The sequence below is a fragment of the Conger conger genome, chromosome 1, assembly GCF_963514075.1.
Source record: "Conger conger chromosome 1, fConCon1.1, whole genome shotgun sequence".
Lineage (NCBI taxonomy): Eukaryota > Metazoa > Chordata > Actinopteri > Anguilliformes > Congridae > Conger > Conger conger.
The window spans coordinates 31,540,599-31,566,975 of record NC_083760.1 but is presented as its reverse complement, the minus strand read 5'-3'; the positions used below and the strand labels follow the sequence as shown (position 1 = coordinate 31,566,975).

General features: G+C 38.3%; 1 protein-coding gene across 5 annotated transcripts in view; it reads right to left on the bottom strand.

Annotated features, from left to right (window-relative positions):
• The window catches only part of crim1 (cysteine rich transmembrane BMP regulator 1 (chordin-like)), a 134,775-nt gene extending 118,446 nt beyond the window's left edge, over positions 1 to 16,329 (bottom strand). For all 5 annotated transcript variants that reach the window (XM_061247202.1, XM_061247203.1, XM_061247205.1 and 2 more), the window contains exon 1: positions 15,350 to 16,329. In XM_061247202.1, the coding sequence (XP_061103186.1) occupies positions 15,350 to 15,662 (313 nt within the window). In that variant the 5' untranslated portion in view covers positions 15,663 to 16,329. The remainder of the gene's footprint in view (positions 1 to 15,349) is intronic.
• Between the last annotated feature and the right edge of the window lie 10,048 nt (positions 16,330 to 26,377).

Below are 26,377 nucleotides of genomic sequence, written 5' to 3'. Positions count from 1 at the left end.
GTGCATTGCCCACTATTTACTTATAGTTGCCTACAATTAGCACAGGCCCAGTTTGTATGCATGATGAATTAAGCACTGGCTTTTCACAAACGTTGGTTAATGTAGTTCAGTGTTATTCTGCTGGTCAAGGGTGTTTACAGCTATTACACCCAAAGGAAATTAACTGGCCATGAAAATCACTGTACCCGTACACATCTTAGATTCCCACAATTTAAAACGCACTGCACATTCTCCACCTTTAAATATTTCAGCACACGTTCAAATTACTCTCATACAGTGCAACAACACCTTTAAAATTAAAGAGTACTTAATGCAGTTGACATTTCATTTCGATTTATGAGCATCAAGGAATCCACTTCAACGACTGAATACAAGCGCGCTGCTCCAAAACCACATTATTGAATCACTACAATAAAACAATATACGCTATTTTTTTATGTGCAACATTACCTATTATAGTTCTGTACATGTGCTGACAAAAAGTACAAAAGACAGACAGATAACCTCACACTCTTTCCCCAGTGTGTCTGGAAGGAAATTTATGGTTTCTCCACCGTCTTCAGTCTCTCAGTTCGCTGCTCTTCAAATGATGTTGTTTATAGCACCCAAGATTAGACTTCCATCTCCTAATGATAGATGATTATGTCTAAATGCACGATTCTTCTGCAACTGGCAGTGTCCAATTAAAGATGGGAAGACCAGGAGACAAAAGTGCACCAGCAACACAGTAAAGTGTCCAGTAGGCAATTCAACTCTTACAGAGTACATCCAATAGGTATTGTACTGTGAAGGGACCCAACATATTTCCCTTGACTCATATGTTACACTCTCTTGCACAATACTTTATGCAACAACTGAAACAATTCCGTCTTTTTACTATTCTCTCATTGGTGTCAAAGTCATTAATAAATAAACAAAGTTGTTATGTTTAGATGTCAGAATTTCATGTCAAGTCCATTGCAATACAGGAAATGAATTGAAATTCTATTCACAAATTGAGCATATCCATAATTTTATTTGAAGAATTTAGTTGAATGAATTTATTCATTGAACTTCAATTCATTTCCAGAAGTAGAACTGAGCGACCCAATTGAAATAAATCAATGCCACTGGCAAAGGAATACAAGTTTCTTTGACACATTAAAGAGCACTGAAGCCAGTCTTGGCTATATAGCTTCCTGCATTGAAAAATGAGCATTTTCTCTTGGCTTTTAAAAAGTGAGCAAGAAAACAAAAGCAAAACCTGAATTATGTTGAAATGTTGTGGAAACATTGAATAATAAATAATCAGTTTTTATTTCATGGTCATGACCACCATTAAATTCCAGAAATAAACTGTGTAAACAAGTCTTTATTTATATCTAGATTCATTTATTTGCTTGCTTGATGGCTTCAGGGAACTTGGCTGTCATAAAACCACATATTCATGCATTTCTTTCTTAACATGATACTTATTGATTTTTATTCTATTGAAAGGCATTCCATGGGACTCTGAACAAGCAAGCACAATAGAGTGGATTTGCAAAGAAATCAATGGGCCAAATTAACCAACACATTTTTCACCCTCAACCAAAGCCACATTGAACATTGAACATTTCGTCCCTGAGACCCAGGATATTCTGTTCCCACCAATATTCTGCTCAGACCAATAATAAGAGGCTCGCAAAATGTAACAGGTCAAGCTGATAAAGGCTGTGGGCAACAAATTTACTGTTCTGATTTCGTTCACACCCATCTTACAAAAATGCATCTCAAGTGGAATATACAGATACGTGACAAATTAAAGGAAAAACCAACATAAAGTGTCTGAGCAAGGTGTTGGGCCACAAGCTGCCAGAACAGCTTCAATGTGGAATAGATTCTGGAGCTCTGGAGGGATGGAACACCTCAGTTGGTGTTTTGATAATGGTGTGGGAGAGGATTGTCTAACACGCCAATCTCTCCCATAGGTGTTCCACTGGGCTGAGATCTGGTTACTGTGAAGGCCATAACATATGGCAGCCAATTGCCATTGGGGTGTGAGTGCGTGTAGGAATGGGTGAATGAAAAACAATTGTGCAGCGCTTTGGATACCATTTACCTTAAGATTCACATCATTTTTCCACTCATCAAACCATTCAGTGACCTTGTGCCCTGTGGATGGGGGCATCGTCATCCTGGAAAAGACCACATCCATCAGGATAGAAATGTTTCAGTATAGGATAAATGTGATCAGAATAAAATATTGATTGGCAGTAGGAGTCGACCGATTATCGACCGATTATTTTTCCAATAATCGGAATCATTACAGTCGGATATTTAATAAAGATGGTCGATAAAATAAAGAAATAAAATACGCCGCTCCTCAGGCTAAAAGCTAACGACCAACAGAGTGAGAGCTACGCAAACTCTGCGTAAAAGTGCTTTGAGCTGGACATCTCCCTAATTTATTACATAATTGGTGATGAGAAACTCAGTCGACCTGTGTCAAAAAAATGCTAACTATTCTTTCAAAGTTATTCATTTTTACAGGAAAAAAACTGACATGCACTTCAATGTATATTGTCCCCAAATATCGGTTAACGGTCCTCTTGATTAACTAAACAAAAACTGACTGGTGAAAAAACCACAACAGTCGATCCCTAATTTCAGTGACCCTTCCCTGCAGGGACAAGTGGACCCTAACCATGCCAGGAAAATATTCCCCCTTGGGGTCAGGTATTCAAACCTTGACCGTCCTCTTCCACTTTGTTGTACGTCGCTCTGGATAAGAGCGTCTGCCAAATGCCAATAATGTAAATGTAATGTAATGTGACCAAACATGAAGTGAAGTCAGAACGTTTGTATTCCAGCACTCACTTGATGATTTCCAAGGGAGGCTTTGTTCTTTATATAGAAAAGTCTTCATTGAACTGGATATGCTGTATATATTTATTAAGATATGGTCTTAAAGGAGTAACATGGTGGTTGGTCTCACTTTCTAGGTTTGTATATGCAATTTACACAAGAGGGACTTGAAGAAACACGATGAAAGTATTAAATATGTCCATTCTTTAATTTTGGAGAAGTGTTTTAAATGTATAGTCCTATTTTCAACCAGTTGAGAATGTTCTCCTTGTAGGACTTCACACAGGGATAACCACTCCCCTTATCCCTATAATTTGTGACCCATAGTTTGCACCGCTGGCCTCCAGGCAAGACAATGCAAATATTTGATGAACGTTTACTTAAATTATAGTGGCTTTTAAGGATTATTAGACGAGTTCTTGTTATATTCATTTAGCCAACGTCAGCTAGCTAGCTAGCTTGTTTCATAAGGAGACGTTATCGATAATGTTAGCCAGCTAGTTTGCTTTCATAAGGACGTTGTAGTTGTGCTTTTATCTTAACTTGGCTGGCTAGCTAGCAGAAATGATCAGTGGCTAAATCAGCGTCCTTAGCTTAGCTATCGATAATTGATATACTAAGTTAGCAAGCTTGTGAAAACTCAGCCTCCCAAGATGAGCATGTATCATGGAGGCAGCTATGGTAACAAATAACATATGGCAAGTGGGAGCACAGTCTGTCGATCATAGCTAATTGACAGTTCTCATTACCAAGCCCACTTTTATGGTGGGGAATATGTTTTAAAATACATTTAAATGACTGAATTGTTTTGTTGTTGCCTAAAGACAAGTGCCAACTGTCACATTCCATCACCATGTTACTCCTTTAAGAACTTCTAGATAGTCACTCTCCTTAGTATGATCAAGTCCCTGTGGACACACATTTTGTGCTTAGATTTGGCTCACTTTTGGAAACAGGATCTCCTTTCCATTTCCTGATATTTTCAGGAAAGTATTATTAGGACATAACTAACACTCTTATAGTCCTAAAAGTAGATAAATCTATACACTCCTGAAAAGTATAGAAGCATTTAATGGGAATGAATATACTTCTTTCATGTTTGAAGACCAATGGTCCTCCGTTTACTTCTTGCCACATGCACTCATATGGAGACTCATCTATCAAATGTATATTCATTTTTTGACATTCTCAGTAATCTGAGGAATATCGAATTTGTGCATTCGATTACAATTCCAACCCTATTTACTGACATCTTTCCCATATATCGAAATGCAGATGTAGTCACTTTAGCCACCGTTACTATTGAAACACTTGAGCCAGTTGAGCAGTCTTTGTGACTGAAGCTGCAGCCATCTGTGCCCTAATGATGAACAAGGACATATCTTAAATGTTTCCTCTTGCCATCTTGATCCAAAATTGAGGTCAACTGGGCCTGACCAGCATTTTAATACATGCCACAGTGCATGATAGGATGTCAAATGTTTCATTGTATCATGCAATACACCCGTATGGAAGAATCTGCATTTGTTATTTATTGAGGTTTTTCCTTTAATTTATCATCCATCTATACATGGGGGATTTTCAAATCCAATACCACTCTTCCAGGCACATGCATGAACTTTCAGTGGGACAACAAATATAGACCTAGAATACAGAATATAGAGCTCTTTAAAGTAGATAACTAGATACCATTCAGTTGTCAGGGATTTTCCTGGCTAAAAATTAGGCTAATTCATTATGATCACATGATGAAATGTCCTACATCTTATTAGTAATATGAATTACAGTTTTTAACAGTCAGTAATGATCAGATGATGGCCTCAGATGATGGTACTCTTTCTAAAAAAAATAATGTAAAAAAGCTGTTATTCTACGACAACGTTTCCCAACTTACAGAATCTGACGGCACACCACTCTCAAAAGCGAGTTACATAGAATGATGTAACACGTGAACAGTAGGCCTGAATGTTCTTTTGGGGGCTGAATTCGATTGAAACTTGAACGTATCATTCTGGTGCACTTTGGGAGAAAATTAAGACACAAGATCCATGAAGAATCTTATCAACATAACATTATATATCACAGCTGGGACACAGCTTTGCCAACTAGATGCTGGAAATAATATTATGTTAGCCTTCTATTAGAGTATACAAGTGTGAAGCTAATGTTTGTTGTTGTTAACTTGGTAGATTAGCCAGTGGCTAATAATTCATAACGCAGTGCCAATATCGACAGTATCACTCCTTCACATAATCGACTTAATGGTAGGCTTCACATTCTGGACAGACAGCTTTAATAGCCAGATGCTGGAAGTTGAGATGAGATGCAGCACTCTAGAGTGTTTAAAAGAGACTACAGTCAACATCGAAAGCCTGTTCTCATCTCATGGGCACGTATGGAAAGAGACAGTGCAAAACACATTGCAATCTATTATGTTCATTATGGGAGTAAAAAAATATTCTGAAAGGTTTCACAACAAATTAAACTGGTGGGCTGTCACAATTAAGTAAATGGAAAACACTGGGATGTGTTAGTTATTTATTAATACTTTTAATTCATGTGAACTTTTTAAAAAGGTATGCCTAACCTCGCCTGAGGGCAAAATGGTGTGCCATGGCACATCAGCTGGGAAACACTGTTATTCGGGCTGTATCTGCAACTTTTAGTTTGAGCAAGTTGAGCAAACTTAGCAATCTCCGGTTATGTACTCTGAAAACACAGCTTTGCACACTTTTTCAGTAGCGCCTTTCCCAGTTGTGCTGATTATAATACAGCACCACAATGGAGTAATGCCGCCATTTCAGTTAGAAATACAAATCAACAGTATGCAACAAATGTTTTTGGACGCCGGTCAAATTTCATGGAGGCGGCATAAAATTTGATAGAGGCAGCCGCCTCAGAATTCTCAGAAAACCCAGGTTGTCTCTAACCATTTTTCAATATCATAACAAAATGGTAATGTCATGAGCTTGGATCAGGGCAATATTATCCATACGGTGTGACAAGGTCAACAATGGCAGATGAATTGCCTCTATTACAACTGAGACAAGGACAAGGATTTTTTTAAACTAATTCAAGCTTCCATTCAACCCAGGTTTAAGGACCAATAAAAGGCTATATGCTATATGGCAAGTATTGCAGACTATGAAAATGTAAAAAATTACTTCAATATCCCTGAAAACGAATGATGATCAGAATGATTACCAATACCTCATCAAACGTAAATAAATTCTAATACTTCAGTGGTTTAAAAAGAACATTTGATCCAGCATCTGATACAGAATTTGATTAAATATTAGCCCTATTAGCCATGGCTTTTTGACTCACAAAACACAAACATACCTTTTCAAATGCAGGGTTTCACAAGAGAGAAACTGTGGAAGGTGTCAACTTTAGAGGTTGATGCATTGTGTGTTCAGAGATGTTCTTCTGCATACCACTGTTGAAATGTGTGGGTATTTGCGTTACGGTCATCTTCCTGTCAACTTTGACCAGTCTGGCCCTTCTCCAGGGACCTCTCTCATTAACAAGTTGTTTTAGCCCGCAGAACTGCTGCTCGCTGGATGATTTTTGGCCACTCACCATTCTCTGCAAACTCTAGCAACAGTTCTGAAATTCCCAGGAGATCACCAGATCACCAATGCAATGTATTTGTGGGTGGCACATTTTGGGAGCTTAAAGATTGGTGAGGTGATCCAGACCACATCCATATAACCCTGATATTGTTTTTAATACAAATTTTATGTCTGACTTGAAATGCTATTATAGTTATTTACATTACCTTGAATAGATATGTGGTGGATGTGTAGTGGATACATCCCTCTGTGATAATTTATGGTTATTCAAAAAATTTCCAGCTGCTTTACAGGCACTTTGAGTCATCAATATAGTCTTATCCCCGAGCCCAATGCTATCTTGATCGGACCATTATATCTTTATTTTGTCGGTCTTGCCAAAGAATGCTTGCAAGTTGTGCACAACACAACTGAACAATGTCAAAGAAAACAAAGCATAGACTGCATTATCTGCATGACAGCATCTGTGTCCACTTCCCGTGTAACATGTAGAATTTTATAATTTGTTATATAAGCACAATAGGCGTACAGGTATCTGACTTATCCTTCCAATGTGGTTGTAAAAAAACGAGTTTATAGAAAACACTAAACTTGCCCAGTCTGCCGAGCTTTTACAGTAACTCGGGTAGACACCAAGGCATCAATTTGTCCTATCGGTACAAAATCTGCCACATGCTGTAGGTAACTACACCTTAAATACCTTCTTTTTTTTGTTCTAGTACTCCTTTCAAATTTCTAAACATTAAAATATTTTTTGATGTAACAATATATAATATCTGCATATGTGAATGGGACATCTAACACAGCCTGCCCATGCTGTATGGATATTGACTTCAAATTTACTTCTGACTGGTCACACATTTGGTCAAATGTAAATACTGTCCATTGTACTCCACTGTATTTACAGTAAAAAACATGGTCTCAAAATGACCAATACCAAATCCTCCTTTAGTGGGAAGCATACTTAACAAAGGAACTTTGTTCAATACAAAAGTCCATTATTCAAAAGAACTCTGCTACTTTCAAGATAGAAAGCCTCATTTAAAGTCTCAATAAATAAATCAAGCATAACAGCATAACAGTTATCTTTTAAGTTTGTTTTATATAACTATTCAAACTCTAGCAAAAAAACAACTACGGGCATGTTATTTAAGTAATGACTAAAAAGCATTTTAGCTAATGACATTACGTTTCCAATGGTGTATAATTTCTTAGGCTTGCATAAACACCACCGCATTTTTTCACCGGCATAAGAAAACTGCATTTTCAATATGCACAAAGTCTGTTGTGCTTTGGCAAAAACAGTTCTTATGAGATTTTATGCCAAGAAAGGTTGACGTTTTACAACAAAAAAATATTTTGCAATGCCTACAATAGAGGACTTCCTTTGGAGGCATTTCAATGAATCTTTCGTCTAAGTGAACACAACACACAATACAGGGCATTTACAGTTATTTAATATCGGTGAGAATTTAAATACATTCTCAAAATACTGCATCATTATTCAGTATGGGTATAAATAAAGAGCCAGCCTGCATTTGAATAATACATAGCATGTGAAAGTATGGAATGTGTTTGACTTGTTGATGGGTGTTGGGTATTTGACAAAAAACCTAACTCAATTGGACTCAATGAATATATTAGTATACAAGATAGTAATATTGTGATTATTGCACTTCTTTTTATGATCTTCTCGACCTGTTGCGATCTATGGAAGGAGAGCGAGTTTGGGACAGAGAGGTAGAGGGGGGTGACAGGAGGGGGGAAGTGCAAACACTTTTTTTCCCAGTATAAAAACTGCAAAATGCTGTATTTTACATAAGATCCATATCATTTACTTTCCATGTGTCCTTTTGGATTACATTATAAAAAAAACTGGTGATATTGTCCCAAAATTTCAATGGGGATTTGTCCAGTGTTGTGACTTGGCTCCATTGTGTTTCTAAGCGCACCAGCCACAGCTACAATAATCTGTATCCAGTAAAAAACTGAAAATCTTTTAAGTGAGAAAAAAAGCTTCCACTTTCACTGTGTTTGAGTTTTTGTAACTTTGTTTTAGTAATAGTTGGAGTAATCCTGACTCTTGGAAAACAAACCCCACAGGGTTACCTTTGAGATGATACCAGGATTATGCCTGTAGTCAAAAGGGTTCACAATAGTTGATCGCTCATAATTTAATTACTCATACTTATAGCCAATTATCTTGTTATGTTTTGAAGAAGAGTAGATACAGAAGAACACAATAGATTCAGCTAAATTACAGGCTACCAATATCAAGACTGGAGGAAACGCAGGGCATAAAATTAGTTTCTGTCACAACTAGGAATAATGCACTCAGGAGAGTGCAGACCTCTGCGAGCCAATAACCAATAAGAATATTCTGAAAAAATCTCCCCTTGCATAAACATGTACAGCAAATCCAGTCATTACTTTTAGAAATCTGTTTCCTGATGGTGATGCTAGAGAAAAGGTCATGGGGTCATCAAAATCAAGAGGTTTCTTCTCCAGATATACGGTTGTGTTCAAATAAATAGCAGGGCGTTAATAGAGTGCAAATATTTTTTAATAGCTTAGTTAAATATTTTAAATGTAGTGGAAAACATTACACATTCAATTCCAAAAAAAAAAAAAGCATTAGCAAATTGTATCAAGTCTGCGCTATTCTTTTACATTTTTAATGTCACCCCACAAGTTTTCAATGGGGTTGAGGTCGGGGGATTGAGCTGGCCACTCCTTTTTGTCTAGAACCAAGATGTTGCTCTCTTAATCGAGTGTTTGCGGTCGTTGTCTTGTTGAAACACCCGTTTCATGGGCATTTCCTCTTCGGTACACGGCAACATAATCTCTTGAAGTATTTTGATGTATTCAAACTGATCCATGATCCCTGGTATACGAAGCCAACACCGTAGTATGAAAAACATGCTTTACGGGGGCTTCTTGCTGATAGCTTAACTTCGATCAAACGTCTTCTGACTGTAACAGCACTTAATTGTAGATCATCTTTGATCTTTCTGGAGCTGATGAATGGCTGAATCTTCGATCCGTTTTAACAGTAGTTGCAAGTTTTCTTCCTCTTGTTTCGGGTTTTTGTTGCCATTATAAAGCATATGAGATCATTTTAGCTGAGTATCCTATAAGTTGCTGTACTTCTTTATAGGTTTTCCCCTCTCCAATCAACTTCTTAATCAAATTACATTCTTCCGAACAATGTTTGGAAAGGCCCATTTTGAGAAGGAAATATATTTTATAACAATGTGAGAAACATTCGTCCTTAATAAAGGACAATTAATGACACCTGTTTTTTTCACAGAATGAATAAATTCTCTAATTAAACTCCAGACTGCTATTATTCTGAACACGCCCCTTCCAAAGAATGGGTCAATTACTCAGAAAAAGCATCACCTGTATAACATTCTGTACAGATAAGATTCTATCAAAATAATTCAATGAAAGGCCCTAAATAAACATACTATACATTTTACATTACATTTTAGTAATTTGCCAGAATAGTTAAAAACTGCCTATTTGATCATCGGAATTTTAATTTTATTTCATTTGAATTTCATTTTTTTATTGTAGTACCGCAACACACAAATGCATGAACAGTGTATGAACCACTTACCTAGCCAAACAATGCTTACCTAGCCAAATAAAATATCCTGATACACAAGTAATTATCACAGGTAAAGACAACAAATAAGGTTTACAGGGAGGTACGGAGGGGCAGGGAAAGGTGCAGCTTGAAAAGGTGTGTCTTCAGTCTGCGCTTGAAGATTGCAAGAGATTCTGCTGTTCTGACCTCAACGGGGAGTTCGTTCCACCACCGTGGAGCCAGAACAGAAAGTAGTCGTGAACGGGAGGTGGAAGTTTGGAGAGGGGGAGGCGCCAAGCGACCTGTGGTGGCCGAACGAAGAGGTCGGGCAGGGGTGTAGGGTCTGATGATTTTTTGGAGGTAAGCTGGAGCTGACCCCTTAGCATGTTAAAATGTTAAAATGCCATTAATGTAATGTTGGAGAGCTTGCCAGTTCTTCTGCAGACTTTGGTTGGCTCCTTGCTTCTGATCTCAGAAAGCCTTGATCAAGTTTTTATGTAAAAAGTAGTCATTTGCTTAAATTAAATACAAACATGTCTCTGTAAAATTAAATCTTTTGGAAAATGAATATTTGGAAATCTGAAATATGTTCTTTTATACTAACATGCACAAACAAAATAAGAAATGGATATATAATAAAATCTAGGGTGCCTAAGACTTCTGCACAGGACTGTATTTGGCGAAAATTATATACACGGTTGGATAATTCAGTTTGAATTAATTCTAAAGTTGCATGTAGTGAATAATCGATCCTGGAGTTGTCGATGGGTCGCACATAGAAGCTATGCCTTAAGCAACCTTAAGGGATAGTTCAGGAAACACACCTAGAAAAGTAAACAACTTTAGTAAGGTATACCTTTCAAGTCTTCGTAAAATGCTAAGAGGCACCGTTATCAGGAAACGCAGCCCAGAACATTTTTAAATACCCAAAATGCATAGATATTCATTAAAATCAAATATAATTTCAGCTATTTATCATACATTTACATCCTCCTCCTTTCTCACTCTCATCTCCTTCCTCATTCGCACTTTGTTGTCTTTTCTCCTCTTTCTCCATTTTGCCTGGTTGCCATTTCCCCCTCACATGGTCCATCTTTCATATATGGAAATTAAAATGCGGCTCATGATGTTTTCGCCGTGCTCTTAACTAAACAAATCAACAAGCTGTTGGTGCATGACGTAGCCTACTCTGTCGGTGGCAAATCCTGGCTCTGTTATGTTTAAATTCGATGTTTATTCCCTTTAGTTAATTTAAAAGCCTCAATCAAATCCCCCTAAATCTCCTTTTACAAAGCTTAAAGAGATTCCTCATAAAACTTTTTTTATTTCATTTTTTATACATGGACTCAATCTTGCTGCCCTTCTCTGAACCTTGTACAGCACCACTATATCTTTCTTATAGTGTGGTTCCCAGACCATTTTTTGTCTTGTAAAAAAGTTCATCTTAATTGGCAAAAACATGAGCGTCATCTTAATTGGCAGTTGAAAATGTTTTAATTTTATTCAGCCCCAAGTGGATTTCTAACACTTTGCAAAATGTTATAAAAGCACCAAACCAGTGATAACTATCATCAATATATTATGGGTATGTATTGAGAATTTGTACTTTGGTTCTTGGTTACAGTCTATAGCTAGCGGGTCGTGATGTTTTATTGTGAGGCTACTCCCTGCTTCCTAACACACTGGTCTTTGACCAATTCATTGTAAGTCACATTGTAAGTCACTCTGGATGGGACCGTCTGCTAAAGCGATTGGATTGTAGCTCCCAATATTTGGCAAGGTGGCTTTGCTAGGTTCTGCAATCTCCTATGTGGTATCAACAGCAAACGCCTCTGTTCCACTCCAGAACAGTTTAAGTGGCAAGTTTAGTTTACTACTACTTCAACTACTTCAAGTTATTCTTCGTTTTATTTACTTACTTTTAGAGGAAGATATTTCTCATGTCCCTATGGTAAATTTAAAAAAGGACACAAGGTCAGCATAGCCGACTTTTAAACATCAGCCTACTATCATCTAATAAGTCATTTTGATATATATCCAGCTTGCGCTTGCTTAGTTCATGACGTTCAATATCATGTGTACTATTTTGCATTATTCCTGTGTCTATATATCAGTCTGTAAAGGGTTACAAGGTGATTTCTAAGGCTCTGGGACTCCATCAAACCACAGTGAGAGCCATTATCTGCAAATGGAGGACACTTTAAACAGGAGTGGCAGGCAAGCCAAAGTTTCTCCAAAGGCACAATAACAACTGGGCAAAAATGGGATCTATCTAACCACAGCTAATGAAGAGAAAGATTTTGGGATAATGTTCTATGGACAGATCATGGAGTCCCATTATATTTGGAATAAAGCATTTCACAGTAAGAACTAGGGATGTCATGCAATGCCATTATCTGTATCTGCATATGTATTGCTTATGACACAAAATTATCTGAATCTGTATTCGGATTAGGATTCAGAAATGGTTGTGGTTTGGTTAGAAGTGACTGAAAATACATTGGATTTACCATTGCCATGCACACATTCAAAAATACTTTTATACAGTACTGTTTAAACAAGTTTAAAAAAAGTGAATTTATTGATTAATTTTTTATGATTCTGTTGTTCTTCAAGGGACCTTGCCAGCATGAAAAGATCTCAAAAACATATTGATTTAACATGGCAAATGTGACTTGCCCTGATGTTACGTGGCCCCCTGTAATGGGAAATAAACGCATCATTATCCATTGCTCATTTTCTGAGATATTTAAACATGTAATGTACCCATTTTAAAAAGCGCCATTTAATAAACGTTAATAAACAAATGTGAATAATTATTCATTACAGTTACAAATCTTAAAACGCAACAGTTAGAGATATTTGCCTACAGGGGTAGAAAACATCCACTGCTACAGTGGACTCCAAACACTGTCAGGTTCCCAGGGGACAGTACCATTTAAGTGGGACAAGCACACATTGATTCTCAAAGGGTGAAATATCTGGACTTGTTCACCAGAACATCAACAGCCAATCAGAATGTATACCCCGCAAGGCAATACTTGGCCGATCTCACACAGAGTGAACTGTGTTGCTGCAGTGTGAACACAAACTAGCTCTTCGGTCGAGATCAATCGCCTCTCTCTTTCTTTTGTGTTGAGGCCAGTGGATTTCCCCTCCCAATCTCTGTTCTTAATTATTACAGTATGATTTTTGTGGAATCTTTTTTTTTCCAATGAAATAAAAAAAGATTTTTTCTGCGTTAAAATAAAAAACCTGCAATAAAACACATAGAACACTTGAACCAAGTCAATTCATCCAAATCCATTGAACACAGCCTTCTACAAACCAAAAACATTTTACTCTTCAATCACAGTATTGTAAACATTGCACTAAAAACAAAAGCCTTCGTTTTCCAATTGGATATTAAGGACATTTTAGCAATCAATTTCTTGGAGCAATGAAACTCACTTTTAAGTTGCCTACAATCATAACCTCAATTCTCACTACTGCAGCATAAGAAACTGTTACCCATGATGGTTATGACCCATTTAAGACTGAACCATATAAAAGAGAAATACTGTCAATTTCCAAATTCTTTCTTCTCCCTCTGAGGAATATATACTATGCAGTGCATGGAACATTCATTTAATTTTAGGTGGAACAAAAATGTCATGTCATGTTTAGCCATTGAGGTGAATTCAATACAACAATGTTTTTTGACAGATGAATTCCTTCCAAGGGCACCTATGAATGTGTTACTTCTGAGGAAAATACAACTCCAGCCCACTTGAGAAGTGAAACCGCTTCCAAATCGGAATCACAGATAAAGTAATTTGAGATTTGAGCTTTTGAAGGCAGATACCCTGCCCTGAGTAGGTGGGCTTCACATTGTTGAGTATATCTGCTGGAAACCCATGTTTTCATAATCTTCACAGTATACTACGGATTTTGAAAATGACTCCAACAGAAGGCATCTGTGAGACTGATACAACCGGGTAGCACAGTGGTGCAGTGAGCAGGGCTGTCGCTTCCCAGCAAGGTATCAAGCTGGAATCCTGGCCAGGGGCTTTTCTGTGTGCATGTTCTCCCTGTGTCAGCTTCCCCCAAGCACTCCGGTTTCCTCCCACAGACCAAAGACAAGCTGGTTAAGTTAATTGGAGAGTCTAAATTGTCCATGTGGTATGAAAGTGTGAGTGAACAGTGTGTGGGTTTGTAACCTGTTCACATGAGTGAATTGAAAAATTACTGGCATAATTACTATGCCATATTGTAGCACATGCAAACTGGGTGACTGACTAAGCTTACACCACTCACTTATATTTGTGTTTTTTGTGACCTTGATGACAATTGCAAATAAATAAATGTAACAGATACAAACGTTACTGCTTCGCCTACCATCCTTTTATTAATTTTTCTTTTTAATACCATACTGTAGGCTACATAAGTTTCCCTTGCAGTGACTTCTTGCAGTCCACGCGTTACAAACTCAACAACCCAGAAGTGCCCTTAAAAAGAATAGTAAATATGGACGAATGTAATTTGCAACTCATGCCTTATCCCAGACGTCGAGTGGGTAGGATAGCCTATATATCAATTCTCTGTTGACTCACATAACAGCGTTTTTTATGGGATTCCGTATATTTGAAGTGCACGTCTTTCCGCTAGGCGACGTAAAATATACGCGTTGATGGGCAAGAGGAGTTGCATAGCAGACATTCCAACGAAAAACCAACAAGCCCCGGCGGAAAGACTGGGGCTGGCACCAAGTCCAAAAACAGCATGGAATCCGTTAGCAATACCCCAAAGAAATGGAAAACCAACATGCTGCAAACACATTAACTGGCTTGCTTGCTTGCTCAATCTCTGCTTCTTCCTATCTATTTCAGTCTCAAGTCATTACACATGTAATTTTAGGCTGTTATTCGGATACATCACTGTCAATGCCGCAGATTCCTCTGCAAAAATTATAACTTGTGATAGACAGCGATATATAAACGAATGGGCTACTACAACCAGTCTACTGTTCCCGATAATAATCATAATCGTCACCTAACAGAAACCTTATTAATGCTTAGCAATTACTTTAAAGGGTAGCCTCTGCTATACCGACACACTAAGCCCTTCAAAAACAATTAAAATTGTCCACAAAAATTTTTGTTCGACACATCGCGAGCTAGACTCACAGGAAACATGCAATCCTGTTCAATATTCTGCATACCCTGTGCTGCATGCATGTTAGAGGACCACTGCATAAGCTAGAATGCAATTTGTGTTTCTAAAGAATATGAGGTTGACTGCTATTATTTGTTGACACCGTTTATCAACTTTTATTCCATTATTTATTACAGGAACACAATCAACATACGTAGCCTACCTTCACAAACCCCGACCTCATACTGGGTGATGGAGCCGCCGTTCAGAGGTGGTCTAATGACGCACCGGAGCCCCCGGTCGCAGGTCCCGTACAAACCGAAAACGCCACCGCAGTTCTCGTTCTTCTGCTTGGCACAGACGGAACAGCAGCCGCAGATTCCCAGCACCATGCTACCAGAGCAATGTTTGGGCTCCTCACATTTTGACTCGTCGCAGGGCAGACACAAAAGCGCCTGACCGCTCTCCGCTACAAGGATAATAAGTTGGGAGATCACAATGCATTTCGCAAGAAAGTACATCCTGGAAGAGGCCATGTAGGAGAGAAAAATATATCCAACCCGCCCCCAAGCCCCCAAACAGTAGGCTATTTGGGGAAAAATAATAATCTTCTTCTACAGCAGTTAAAATAGCAAGAACAAAACCCAGCGATCCAAGGAGATACGGAAGGTGTACAGTTCCAAAAGAATGTCAGCTTTTGTGAAGTAAGGCTTTTGCTTTTCCGTTCGTAAAACTTTTGTTGATGTTATAAGCCCCCAAAAATGACGATTTTTCAAAAGACAGTAAGCTATATAAACCCAGCACCTTATCCCACAGTAAAAATAAAGCGAATGATTCTTGCACCGCTGGTATTAGCAAGCAAAGTTTAATAGCTCCTGATTGTTTCCACCACGCAAAACTTTCTTTTCTGCCCTCATGCGTCTTTTTTCCTCTCTGGTTTTTTTTTTTTTTTTTTTTTTTTTTTTTTTTTTTTGCAAGCTAGGGAATTTCTTCCTGTTCAGCGCGCTCGGAGCGCCACAGTCAATATGCGAGTTTTCCCCCGTCAACTCAATGAAAGATCAGTCCTATAATTAAGTTGCTGGCTTGGGCTTACTTAACTAAACCTGTTTAAATAAAACGCTTCCTGCTTTCACATATTTCATGTCCCTCCGTCTCATGTTTATCGCTCTCTTGTGCCGAGCTTTTCATTGCCTTCACCCTCAGTTCAGTCCCCCACGGTGACCTCATAACGGAACCCCTCCCATCTTGCATTACTTTGCTCGATTGGGTAGTTCATTCCAGATATGGTACACAGGAAACGTTGGCACGCAAAACGTGAATAATGTCAGCCAGGAGCTGGCTGGGAATGTAGTTTAGGCGCAGGTGAGGTATTTAGCGCTCGAACGGCCTTACAAAAAGTTACGTTTACACTGTAAATCTCTCTCTTTCGATTCGCTGAGAGAAGGAGACGTAGTATACAGTGGAGACTGACCGAAATGGCTTCTTTTGGTTAGATAACCGCAATTGTTCAGTCCAGTCTAACGAATTTCATGGAATGTACAGTTTGCACGATTGAGTAACACTATCAAAATATTTTCTTGTTGCTGTTCAGTTGCTTGAGGTTACATGCACCATTCGTTACAGGGAAATAATAGATTTTATTACATGTATTATACTGTTATTTTGCCGTAACTTAAATGATCGTATCTTAAATTTCCAAAAAGGGTGGGACCAAAAGATTGAGATTTTATTTTATTTTTTACTTTTTAAATATTCTATTGGTTGATGTTATTATAAGTTTGTGTGTTCGTAACAATATCTTTTTATTAATGAGTCATTGGGTGTATTACTAAGATTTAGCTTATTTATTTATTTATTTATTTATTGGCAATTTAGTTTCAGAATGTAGTAGAGTCATGTCTGCACTGAATGGTTGTATGACTAGGCCCTATTTCAGGACCAACCCAAATGCCCCTACTCCAATTTACAAGAGGACAATAAATGTACCTTACTAATCGGTTTTTAATTTATATTACTTGTGAACACAAATAACAAACAAGCACAAAATATCATATGACAAGCTAAATTTCTGACCAGTATGATTTGTATGGAAAGGCAAATCATGAAAAATGTCTTTATGTGTAATATCTGCACACATTCATGTAAAGATATTACTCCTTAAGATGTTCTTTTTATTATTATTTTTTTTTAACTTTTACTTTTGGAAGTGGCCATTTTAAATGTTATGGTCATGGTCCGATAGACCAGGAAATGGGTCTAATTGGATTGAGGTTGCCTGCGTAAGATATTGTAATAACATCATTGTCATACTCTATGACTTTTACACCTGATTGTAGGGTAACGTATATGAAACGTGAAGCACAGGGCCTTCATCGACAGGTTAATGTTTAAATAATTATGCAAATAATGGCAGTTTACTATTAAGCAATTGGTCAAGAAAAAGATGTAAAGAAAAAATCTCTTTGTTGCCGAAACTATGTTTTTAGGTTTAACCTCATTACAAGTTGCGTGTAAAGACATTTTTTAATACTTCTTCAGATTTGACATCATACATGCTAAAGCCAGTGTGTGCCAAGAAGGCAGTTTGGGGTGCTGTCCACCAGGCAGCAGCACCAGCCCTGCATACAGGTATGGCTCAGCTGTGATGAATTGTAATCACTGTAGCTATGGCCACTTACCTAATTAGTGGGCTACATAAGTGGCCTGGATTTTCAGGCCAAGAGATAGGGAGTTGAGGATCTGAGAAGCCTGTGTGTGGACACGGCTGGAGGAGCCTATTTTGTGGTTCCATGGCTCTTTATGATTTCCTATAATTTCTGGGTTGCCAGATTTGCCTTATTTTTAAGTTTCTGTTTCTTTTTCCTCTAATACATTTTTTTGCTTACTTTGCTTGCTAATACCAGCGGTGCAAGAATCATTCGCTTTATTTTTACTGTGGGATAAGGTGCTGGGTTTATATAGCTTACTGTCTTTTGAAAAATCGTCATTTTTGGGGGCTTATAACATCAACAAAAGTTTTACAAACGGAAAAGCAAAAGCCTTAGTTCACTAAAGCTGACATTTTATTTTATTTTATTTATTTTTTAAAACTGTGTCTATTTACCAACGTGATGCTCAGGACCTCCCCTGCCCGGCACTACACCCGTTACATACTATTACACCTGTTACATGTAACACATGTAAGGATGCAGTGAGTGTAAAGTTCACACTAAATGTTACATTGTAACTAGTTAGTTTAAAACTAGTTGTGTTTTTGTTTGGTTGCACAATTCATACTTACTCTACATCTTAGCGAAGTTAACCGTAAGCCAAAACATTGTCAAATACAGTGACATTTCTATATTCAGACCAATCGTGCACATTTAAAAAAACAAATCGTTATTTGCGTCTCATGCCTTTCTAACCTCAAGTATCAAGTAATATGATGGCCAAATTATTCTATCTCAATGGCTGCCGGCTGCCTGTAGGCTACCACTTATTCTAGCTGGTAACTTCTTATGGACTTTTAGTGGATGTATTTGGTTTAAGACTTTTAGTCTCAATTGCTTTTTCTTTGATATGTATTGCTCTCCAACAATTGATATAAAATATTATTATTAGAATGATAATTTTAAGGAGTAATTTAATCCTGTACTCAGTGAGAAGGTCGGTTATTTTCTGTACTTCAGCTTGCCGAAAATGAAAACATTAGTGCACATTAATATCATCATATACATTAAAAGGGTCAGATAATTTGCTGCTAGCTTATACCAAATTGAATTGTTCCTCTAACAAGTTTTTCAGTCTTTGAAATTTATGTGTTATGTCAACAGCTGTTTTTGGAATGACTTTACACCTTGTAGAAAGTAGGTGTAAATTTTAAGTTGTATCTTAACTCTATGTCTGAACTAAATGAGTTGGTGCAACCGACAGTGCCCACGTCGACCGTATATCATTTTTCTCTGTGTGCTGTCTGGAAAAAATTATGCCAGTGGTGATATTGGCTCTTGGCTCATGCAGTACGAGCAGTCGTCTGAGCATTTGCATCATCGTGCCATTTTCATAATTACTAAATAACATGTAATTTCATTATTCCATAATTGAACAGATGTTATACAACAGATATGAAGATGTCACCTGCTAAGCAGAGTTTTAAGCCAGTCTGACTGCCTTGCAGTTTAGTAAGTTACCTGTTCTGTTCATTGTTAGTTACAAGCTTGTTTGGGGGATCAATGATAATTCTTGTTGTAGCTAAGCCAGCATTCGGTAGAACAGCACTGTAGCAGGACATTCTACCTAACCAAGAAACCTGAGGCCTCATGCAAGAAGCATTCATACAAACAGATTTGTTCTTAATTCACTCATGAGTGGTCCCAACCTTATGTATGAATCATGTTAGCAACGCATTCCATTCTTTTCTATGGAGAGGCTCACCTGGCTCACAGAACTCAGATCAAACTTTCAGACTAGGCATTGCAGATCAAATATGAATCAAGATTCAGCAACTGCACTGCTTATTTCTTAGCTGCATTGATTATTTCAAATGTTTTCCTAAATTTATTTTAGTGGACTCTTTGGAAGGAATAAGAGAAAGTTTATCACTGGTCCACCATGTTGTTATGTTTTGCCAAAACCAGTGAACCGCAGTCTATCAGGCGTTGACTACGTGGTAGACTACGTCCCTTGTTCTTATAGATCCCTTTAGCCATTGATCCAACGAGACCCACCTACAGTATATACTGTATTATAATGGACATCTTCTGAAGTTATGAGTGTTTGTTGAATCAGATGTGGCACACTCATATGAGCCCTGAGGACTGTTTTGGACAAAATATTAACTTATCTGGTCACAATAAGGCCGCACTGTCAAACCATTATGACATAGCTACATAGCCCACAGTAGATCTCTCTGATTGGCCAGGTGGGACTGCAATGCCTTGGTGTAAAATTGGTCAAGACCAACAACCCTCCCCCAGTGTTGTGCTTGTTGTGTGCATTTTTGTATATAGCCATTAAACTTAAAAATTCTAATAAAAACCAAGGGAGGTCTTTGCTAGCATGATTTCACAATGCCCACCAGAGGGCGACACCACTCCTCCGACCTCATTCTATAATACTTACAAGCATATAATTGGTGTGTTGTCCTGGGAAAGAACCAATACAAATGGACAATAGTTGTAATTAAATGATGACATAATCTTTCACCAGTTAATTCTCATTTTTAAAACAGACAAAAAAAGGCAGAGAAATACATTTCTGCACCAAATTATTGTCCTGTATCTTAAAGAGTGCCATGTCTTCAATAATCTTTACATTAACCTACATATTTCTTGGCAATTTGCACCACTTTTATGCTCAAGAAATCAGATATTACCATAATCACACAACATTATGCATGTATTATGTTTGCACAACTCCAAATATGACACTCTTTAAGGATGTTATATAACTTCAAGACATGAGATATTCCATTCTATTTACATTCAAAAGCATTTAAGCTAAGGGCATTCCCATTGAGATTGCATTTAGATTTCAACCAATGTCATTTTTCTTAGTGACATCCATTGAGGTACGTATGTTGTAGATTAGATAATCTTATAGCCAGGCACCTGCCAATTTAAGTCTTATAATGTAATGAACTGCAACTCAAATGTCAACACTATTTTATAGTCAGTTGCAGAAGTGACACCTATATATAATATGTGTCATGTGGTCATGCTTTGGTCAGGAACCACAGCCTCAAAATAGGACATTGGAGTATTAAACAGAGCTGATCAGTTTTGCATCCTTGAGAATAGTACATTTTTTTGTCAATAAATGATGAATGCCACTGATAAACTATTTCAGTTTTTCATAATTTCATCTAGGTTGATGACATCTATGATGATAATATTAATAATGAATGCTTTCCAGAATCCAAAGCACTTAATCATAAAGACAGACACACATTAACCACCACCAATGTGCAGCACCCAGATACTCACCTCTGTTGAGGTGAAAAGAGAGCATATTATTAAAACAGTTAAACAGTGCAGATGATTATGTGGCCAAATTTGGGAATTTAGCCACGACATGAAGGAACCCCTTATTTTTTTGCATCTCTTACCAGGAGGGTTAGGATTTCATCGAAAATTGTTTACTTTATTAAGGATATACCCATCATTGTACTGGTTTTGTGGTCAAGATGGTAAGCCACCCCCCCCCCTTAGCCAACCCCAACTACTTCTGCCTGAGGGACGCATATTCACATATTTATCAAGCCAGGAAAGATGTCGACAAAATGTGTATTTCTGCAGGATATGATATGAACTCTCAAGATCCTTTGTAGTGGGTTTGTCTGACCGCAGTGTGTCATCTAAATCATGTCTTACTTCAACTACAGAGGGAGACATTTCCCCCTCATAGTAGAAACTAATATACTGCCTCTTGGCTCTTTGAAAATAATTTGGCATCAATCAATAGAACATCTTCCCAAGATACAGACCTCTGGCAGATTTTCAGCTTTATGCATTTTTGGGCATCTTGCATTTTCTGAGCAATGAACAGCGTAAAGGAATCAGCATCATGGTCACTGATGGACCCAGGGGCAATGAGACCTACAGTAGCCAGCAGATGCGTGCCCGTGAGATCTTAGGTTTTAGATGGGGGAGCTAATAACAATCATGGGATACACAGCTATGTATGGGAATATGGCAAACCTTTGTAATTGCATGTGATTTATTTTCTGTATACTCTTTGTTTTTTTTAATCCTTTATTTGACTAGGGAAGGTCCATTGAGAATATGTTCCTATGTCTCAAGGTTGCCCTGGTAGAAACACTGTAAAAGCCATTAACAGCTATACAGCACTGAACATGATTGTCAGGAGAGACATTGGTACCATCCCCCATTATCTCAGGATAGGGGAGCAAAAGCAACGGTTATGAAAGGGATGGCTATGGAAAGAAGGTCCAGAAAAGGCATGTTGTGGTATAGGGTCTGTTTGCGTTCTAATTCATATTTGTAATTTTTAAACCATGCAGTACAATTTTCTGTATTTGGGTTAGAGCTAGATGCAGCTGGAATGGCTTATTGAATCGTGACACATGCAGTACACTCACTGTATATAATTTTAGTAAATTATTCTATAATAATCTATAAGCATATCCTTGGCTCAGTATTGGATTCAGCATAGCTGAGAGCAAAATCTGCAATGTGGAAAATCTCCAAAGCAGTGCATAAAATTGACTTATCCTATCCTCAAACAGACTGTAACAACTAGTAAACTGTAACTAATGGTAATTTCCATTTGTGGTACAGTACATATGGTAAAGCAATCTCACCTTTCACTGACAAACAGTTTCACAGGAAGAGAGTAGTGAGACTCAGAGAATCAGGAAAAACACAATTATCCAAGGCCAGGTTATCAATCTTCTTGGAAGTGAGAACAAGACAGTGGATGCATTTGCTGTAACTGAACAGTTACACTGGATATAAGTGGGTGGCTGTCTCCTTGGTTATCTCCAGGTGAATAACTAAAAAACATATTTAATTTCTCATGTGAAATTTATTCAACAAAATTAGACAAGTTATAGTTGTGAGTGTTCCAGTTCAACTTAAATTGCTTGTGAACAATATTTGTATGTTGTATATGAAAAAAGTAACCTCTGTAAGTCATTCCAGATAAAGGTATGTACAGTATTAAGCAAATAAACAACGGCAAATAAAATAGCTACATAAGGCCAATCATGACTTAAACATAAACCCACATGAACACCCACAGTGTAATGTATTGTGTCATATTCAGATGATGTCATCGGCTGAATCCCGCACCTTGAACTAGGTGGCGGTAGGGCACAAAAGACAGCACAAAATGTTTGTAAACTGGTCCCAAGTGCAGATAGAATGTGCTCTGGTGTGGTGCACATCTAGCCTTTAAATGTTTGGGGGGGGGGGGGGGGGGGGAGAACTATATGAAAATAATGAAAGATTTGTTGGAAGTGATGTAGATACAATATAAATATAAGTATAAGAGTAAGCCTAGAAGCACGTTATGAAGTCCCCCCAAGTTATTATGTGTAGGACAGATATCTCGCTATGCAGTGGAAGAGTTTTCTTTGCCTATGAAGCCCACAGGCCCACAGGCCTACTTTGTCCTGAGGTCTCCCATTTAAGTAAATAATTATTTTTCTCCTGATACAGATATTTCCAGCACCTAACTTGCACAGTGAATCTCGTGAAGGGCTATATTATTTATTATTACTTATTTGATTGATTAATTGGTTGTTTGTCGGTCGGTCTATCAATTTTTTAATTGATGGAGAGACTGGCATAACAACACAGTTATAAAGTAGACCTACATTTTGGAAGTATTGATATCTGGTAACTGAAACAACATTTTCATCTAAAATCTAACTACATGTGGGAGACAATGGGCCTCATGCAAGTGCAAATCATACAAACAGATTTGTTCTAAAATCTCTTAAAACGACTTATTTAAGAGAACTTGGCACATTCAGCAATCTTTTCTTACTTAGAATTTTTCCTTTTGGTAGGAATAACTGTGACGACCTTGATTTGTTCGTTTTGTTTACCACTGCCAGGGTGCAGTACTGCCTTTGAAAGTGTAAGCACCTGGCTGGAAGACTATAAAACATTCTCCTCCTGCACCAGGCTGGACGGCTGGATGGCTGGACGTTCTGTTTGTGTCACGTTTCAGGTCTGTCTTGCCATGTTTTATGTTTATTCATGTTGTCTTAGTCACGTAGTGTCTTATCATGTATTATGTTAGTCTAGGTTCGTCATGTTGTTTAGTTATGTTTCGTTACGATTTATTTTCTTGTCATGTCTAGTTATGTTTCGTACGATTACTAATCACCTTGTTAAACTTGTCATCCATCGCACCTGTTTTCCATTTCCTTGCTACGCTCTAACTAATTGTCTACACCTGTCTACACCCGCATTTATAGCCCAGTCGCGCAACTGTTCTTCGCGAAATTGTCTGCCTCTAGTTTACTACGCAACTCTTGAGCATTATTTACTGTTTGATTACACGTTACGATCCAAGCCTGTTACCGACCATTGTTTATTGATTTCTGTTTTGTTGACCACTGTTTGTTTTTGACCACGTCCTCGCCTACCGTTTTGTACTTTTTTTGTACTTGATTGTTTCATGGTTTCGACTCCCGCTTCGCCCACGACTACGCCTCTGCCTGCCGTCCGCCTGTTCATCTGCCCCGCTGACAGTTCTCCTGCTACCGGACCTCCCTGCACGTCTACCGACTACGAGTTTGCCTCTTCCCTCGGCACCGTGCTTTTTGTTTGTTTACTATTTGTTTGGCTGGATCTACGTGTATGGACTTTGCTTGTTTTGACTACGCTCCTGGGATTCGTCGCGAATAAAGCCCTGAGGGGTCTTTATATAAGTATTGTTTCTGAGTCGTGCATTTTGGGTCCAAGCCCCACGCACCCGTCTCAGTTTGTTCACCTTTTTACCGGTTTGGGCTGACGATTCACACCCAACTTTTCATTTGCGCATCCACACACATTTCTCATAAATACGCTTCACAAAGCAGTTTATTTTTTTATGTCTAGCAAGTTGTTTTTTTAAATGTATCATGCTCTGCTGTCTTTGTAACGATTTACCGACGGTCGTAACACACCACATACAGGTTGTCTTTTATTCCCAAATCAAACATAGAGATAGGAACTGGCAGGTATTTGCCAATGAATTTAATTCATATAAAACTTTTGATGATTTCTTATAATGCCAGCACAATGAAACATCCATCCATCCATCCATTATCTGAACCCGCTTATCCTGATCAGGGTCGCAGGGGGGCTGGAGCCTATCCCAGCATACATTGGGCGAAAGACAGGAATACACCCTGGACAGGTCGCCAGTCCATCGCAGGGCACACACACCATTCACTCACACACTCATGCCTACGGGCAATTTAGACTCCCCAATCGGCCTAACCTCCATGTCTTTGGACTGTGGGAGGAAACCGCACGCAGACACGGGGAGGACATGCAAACTCCGCACAGAGAGGCCCCGGCCGACAGGGATTCGAACCCAGGACCTCCTTGCTGTGAGGCGGCAGTGCTACCCACTGCACCATCCGTGCCGTCACAATGAAACATTCAATTATATAATTTTACATGACTTCCCATGTGCTGGAAAGATTTTTTTGGGGTCGCCATGAGCATGTAAAAATGTGTCTGTGCAAGAGTGCAATACAGTGTAAATAGGGCCCAGGCGTCCATATAATGGACACAAAATATTTATTTTTCTTACTCTGGTAAAATACCTTGTGATTGGTTTATTTAAATGCCTGTCGAAAGAACATACTCTGTACAGCCAATGAGAGATGACTTACAGTGCCCTCCATAATGTTTGGGACAAAGACCCACCAAATCACAAGTGGACATTGTCAGAATGTAACAAAATGCATTTTTATACATTTTGGTTTCACCATGAAGAAACTACAATGGTGTTTATACATAGTCCCAGAGCAAGCACCATAATGTTTGGGACACAGCAATGTTATGTAAATGGAAGTAGTTTTTCCCCTTTTCTCCTTACCCCTGTTCTAGCTCCCTTATTCCCCTTATTCCTGAGCCCTTGCCTTTGTGGCGTTCTGTCTTGTTGATTTTTGTTTCCTGGATTCTCATTTATGACCCCTGCCTGCTTCTCTGGACTCTTCTCTGGTTTTTGTGGATCTCTGCACCTCTGCCTGTTTTTGATTATCCTCCTGCCATTAAACCTGCCATTTTTCTACACCCCCGTGTCCGCTTTTGGTTCCTCTGTCCCCCCCGCCGTGACAAGTTGGTCGTGTTTAGTAAATTGTTGCATATCCTTTGCATGCAATGAATGCTTGAAGTCTGCGATTCATGGATATCACCACTTGCTGGGTGTCTTTTCTAGTGATGTTCTGTATTGCAGCCATGTTCAGCAAATAATCTAAATGCCCACCCAAAGATGACATACTTGGAACACCTCTGGTGCAGAGTGTAGATATCATCATTCATAAGAATAATTTTAAAAGAGCAAGGAGTTTTCCACGGATAGGAGAAGTAGGCAATCAGTACTGTCAACACTGCCTCAGCGACACTTTATTCACTTGAAACAATACAGCAGCACTGGTGCAAACTTCAACATCTCAAGAATAACAATCAATGACAGAGGAGCTGTTCCTGTTGATGCAGTTTTACACATCGCCACTCCATTTATCCATTCAAAATGGTCCAATTCAATGAAGTGAGGTAGTATGTCACTTAAATAAATAATATAC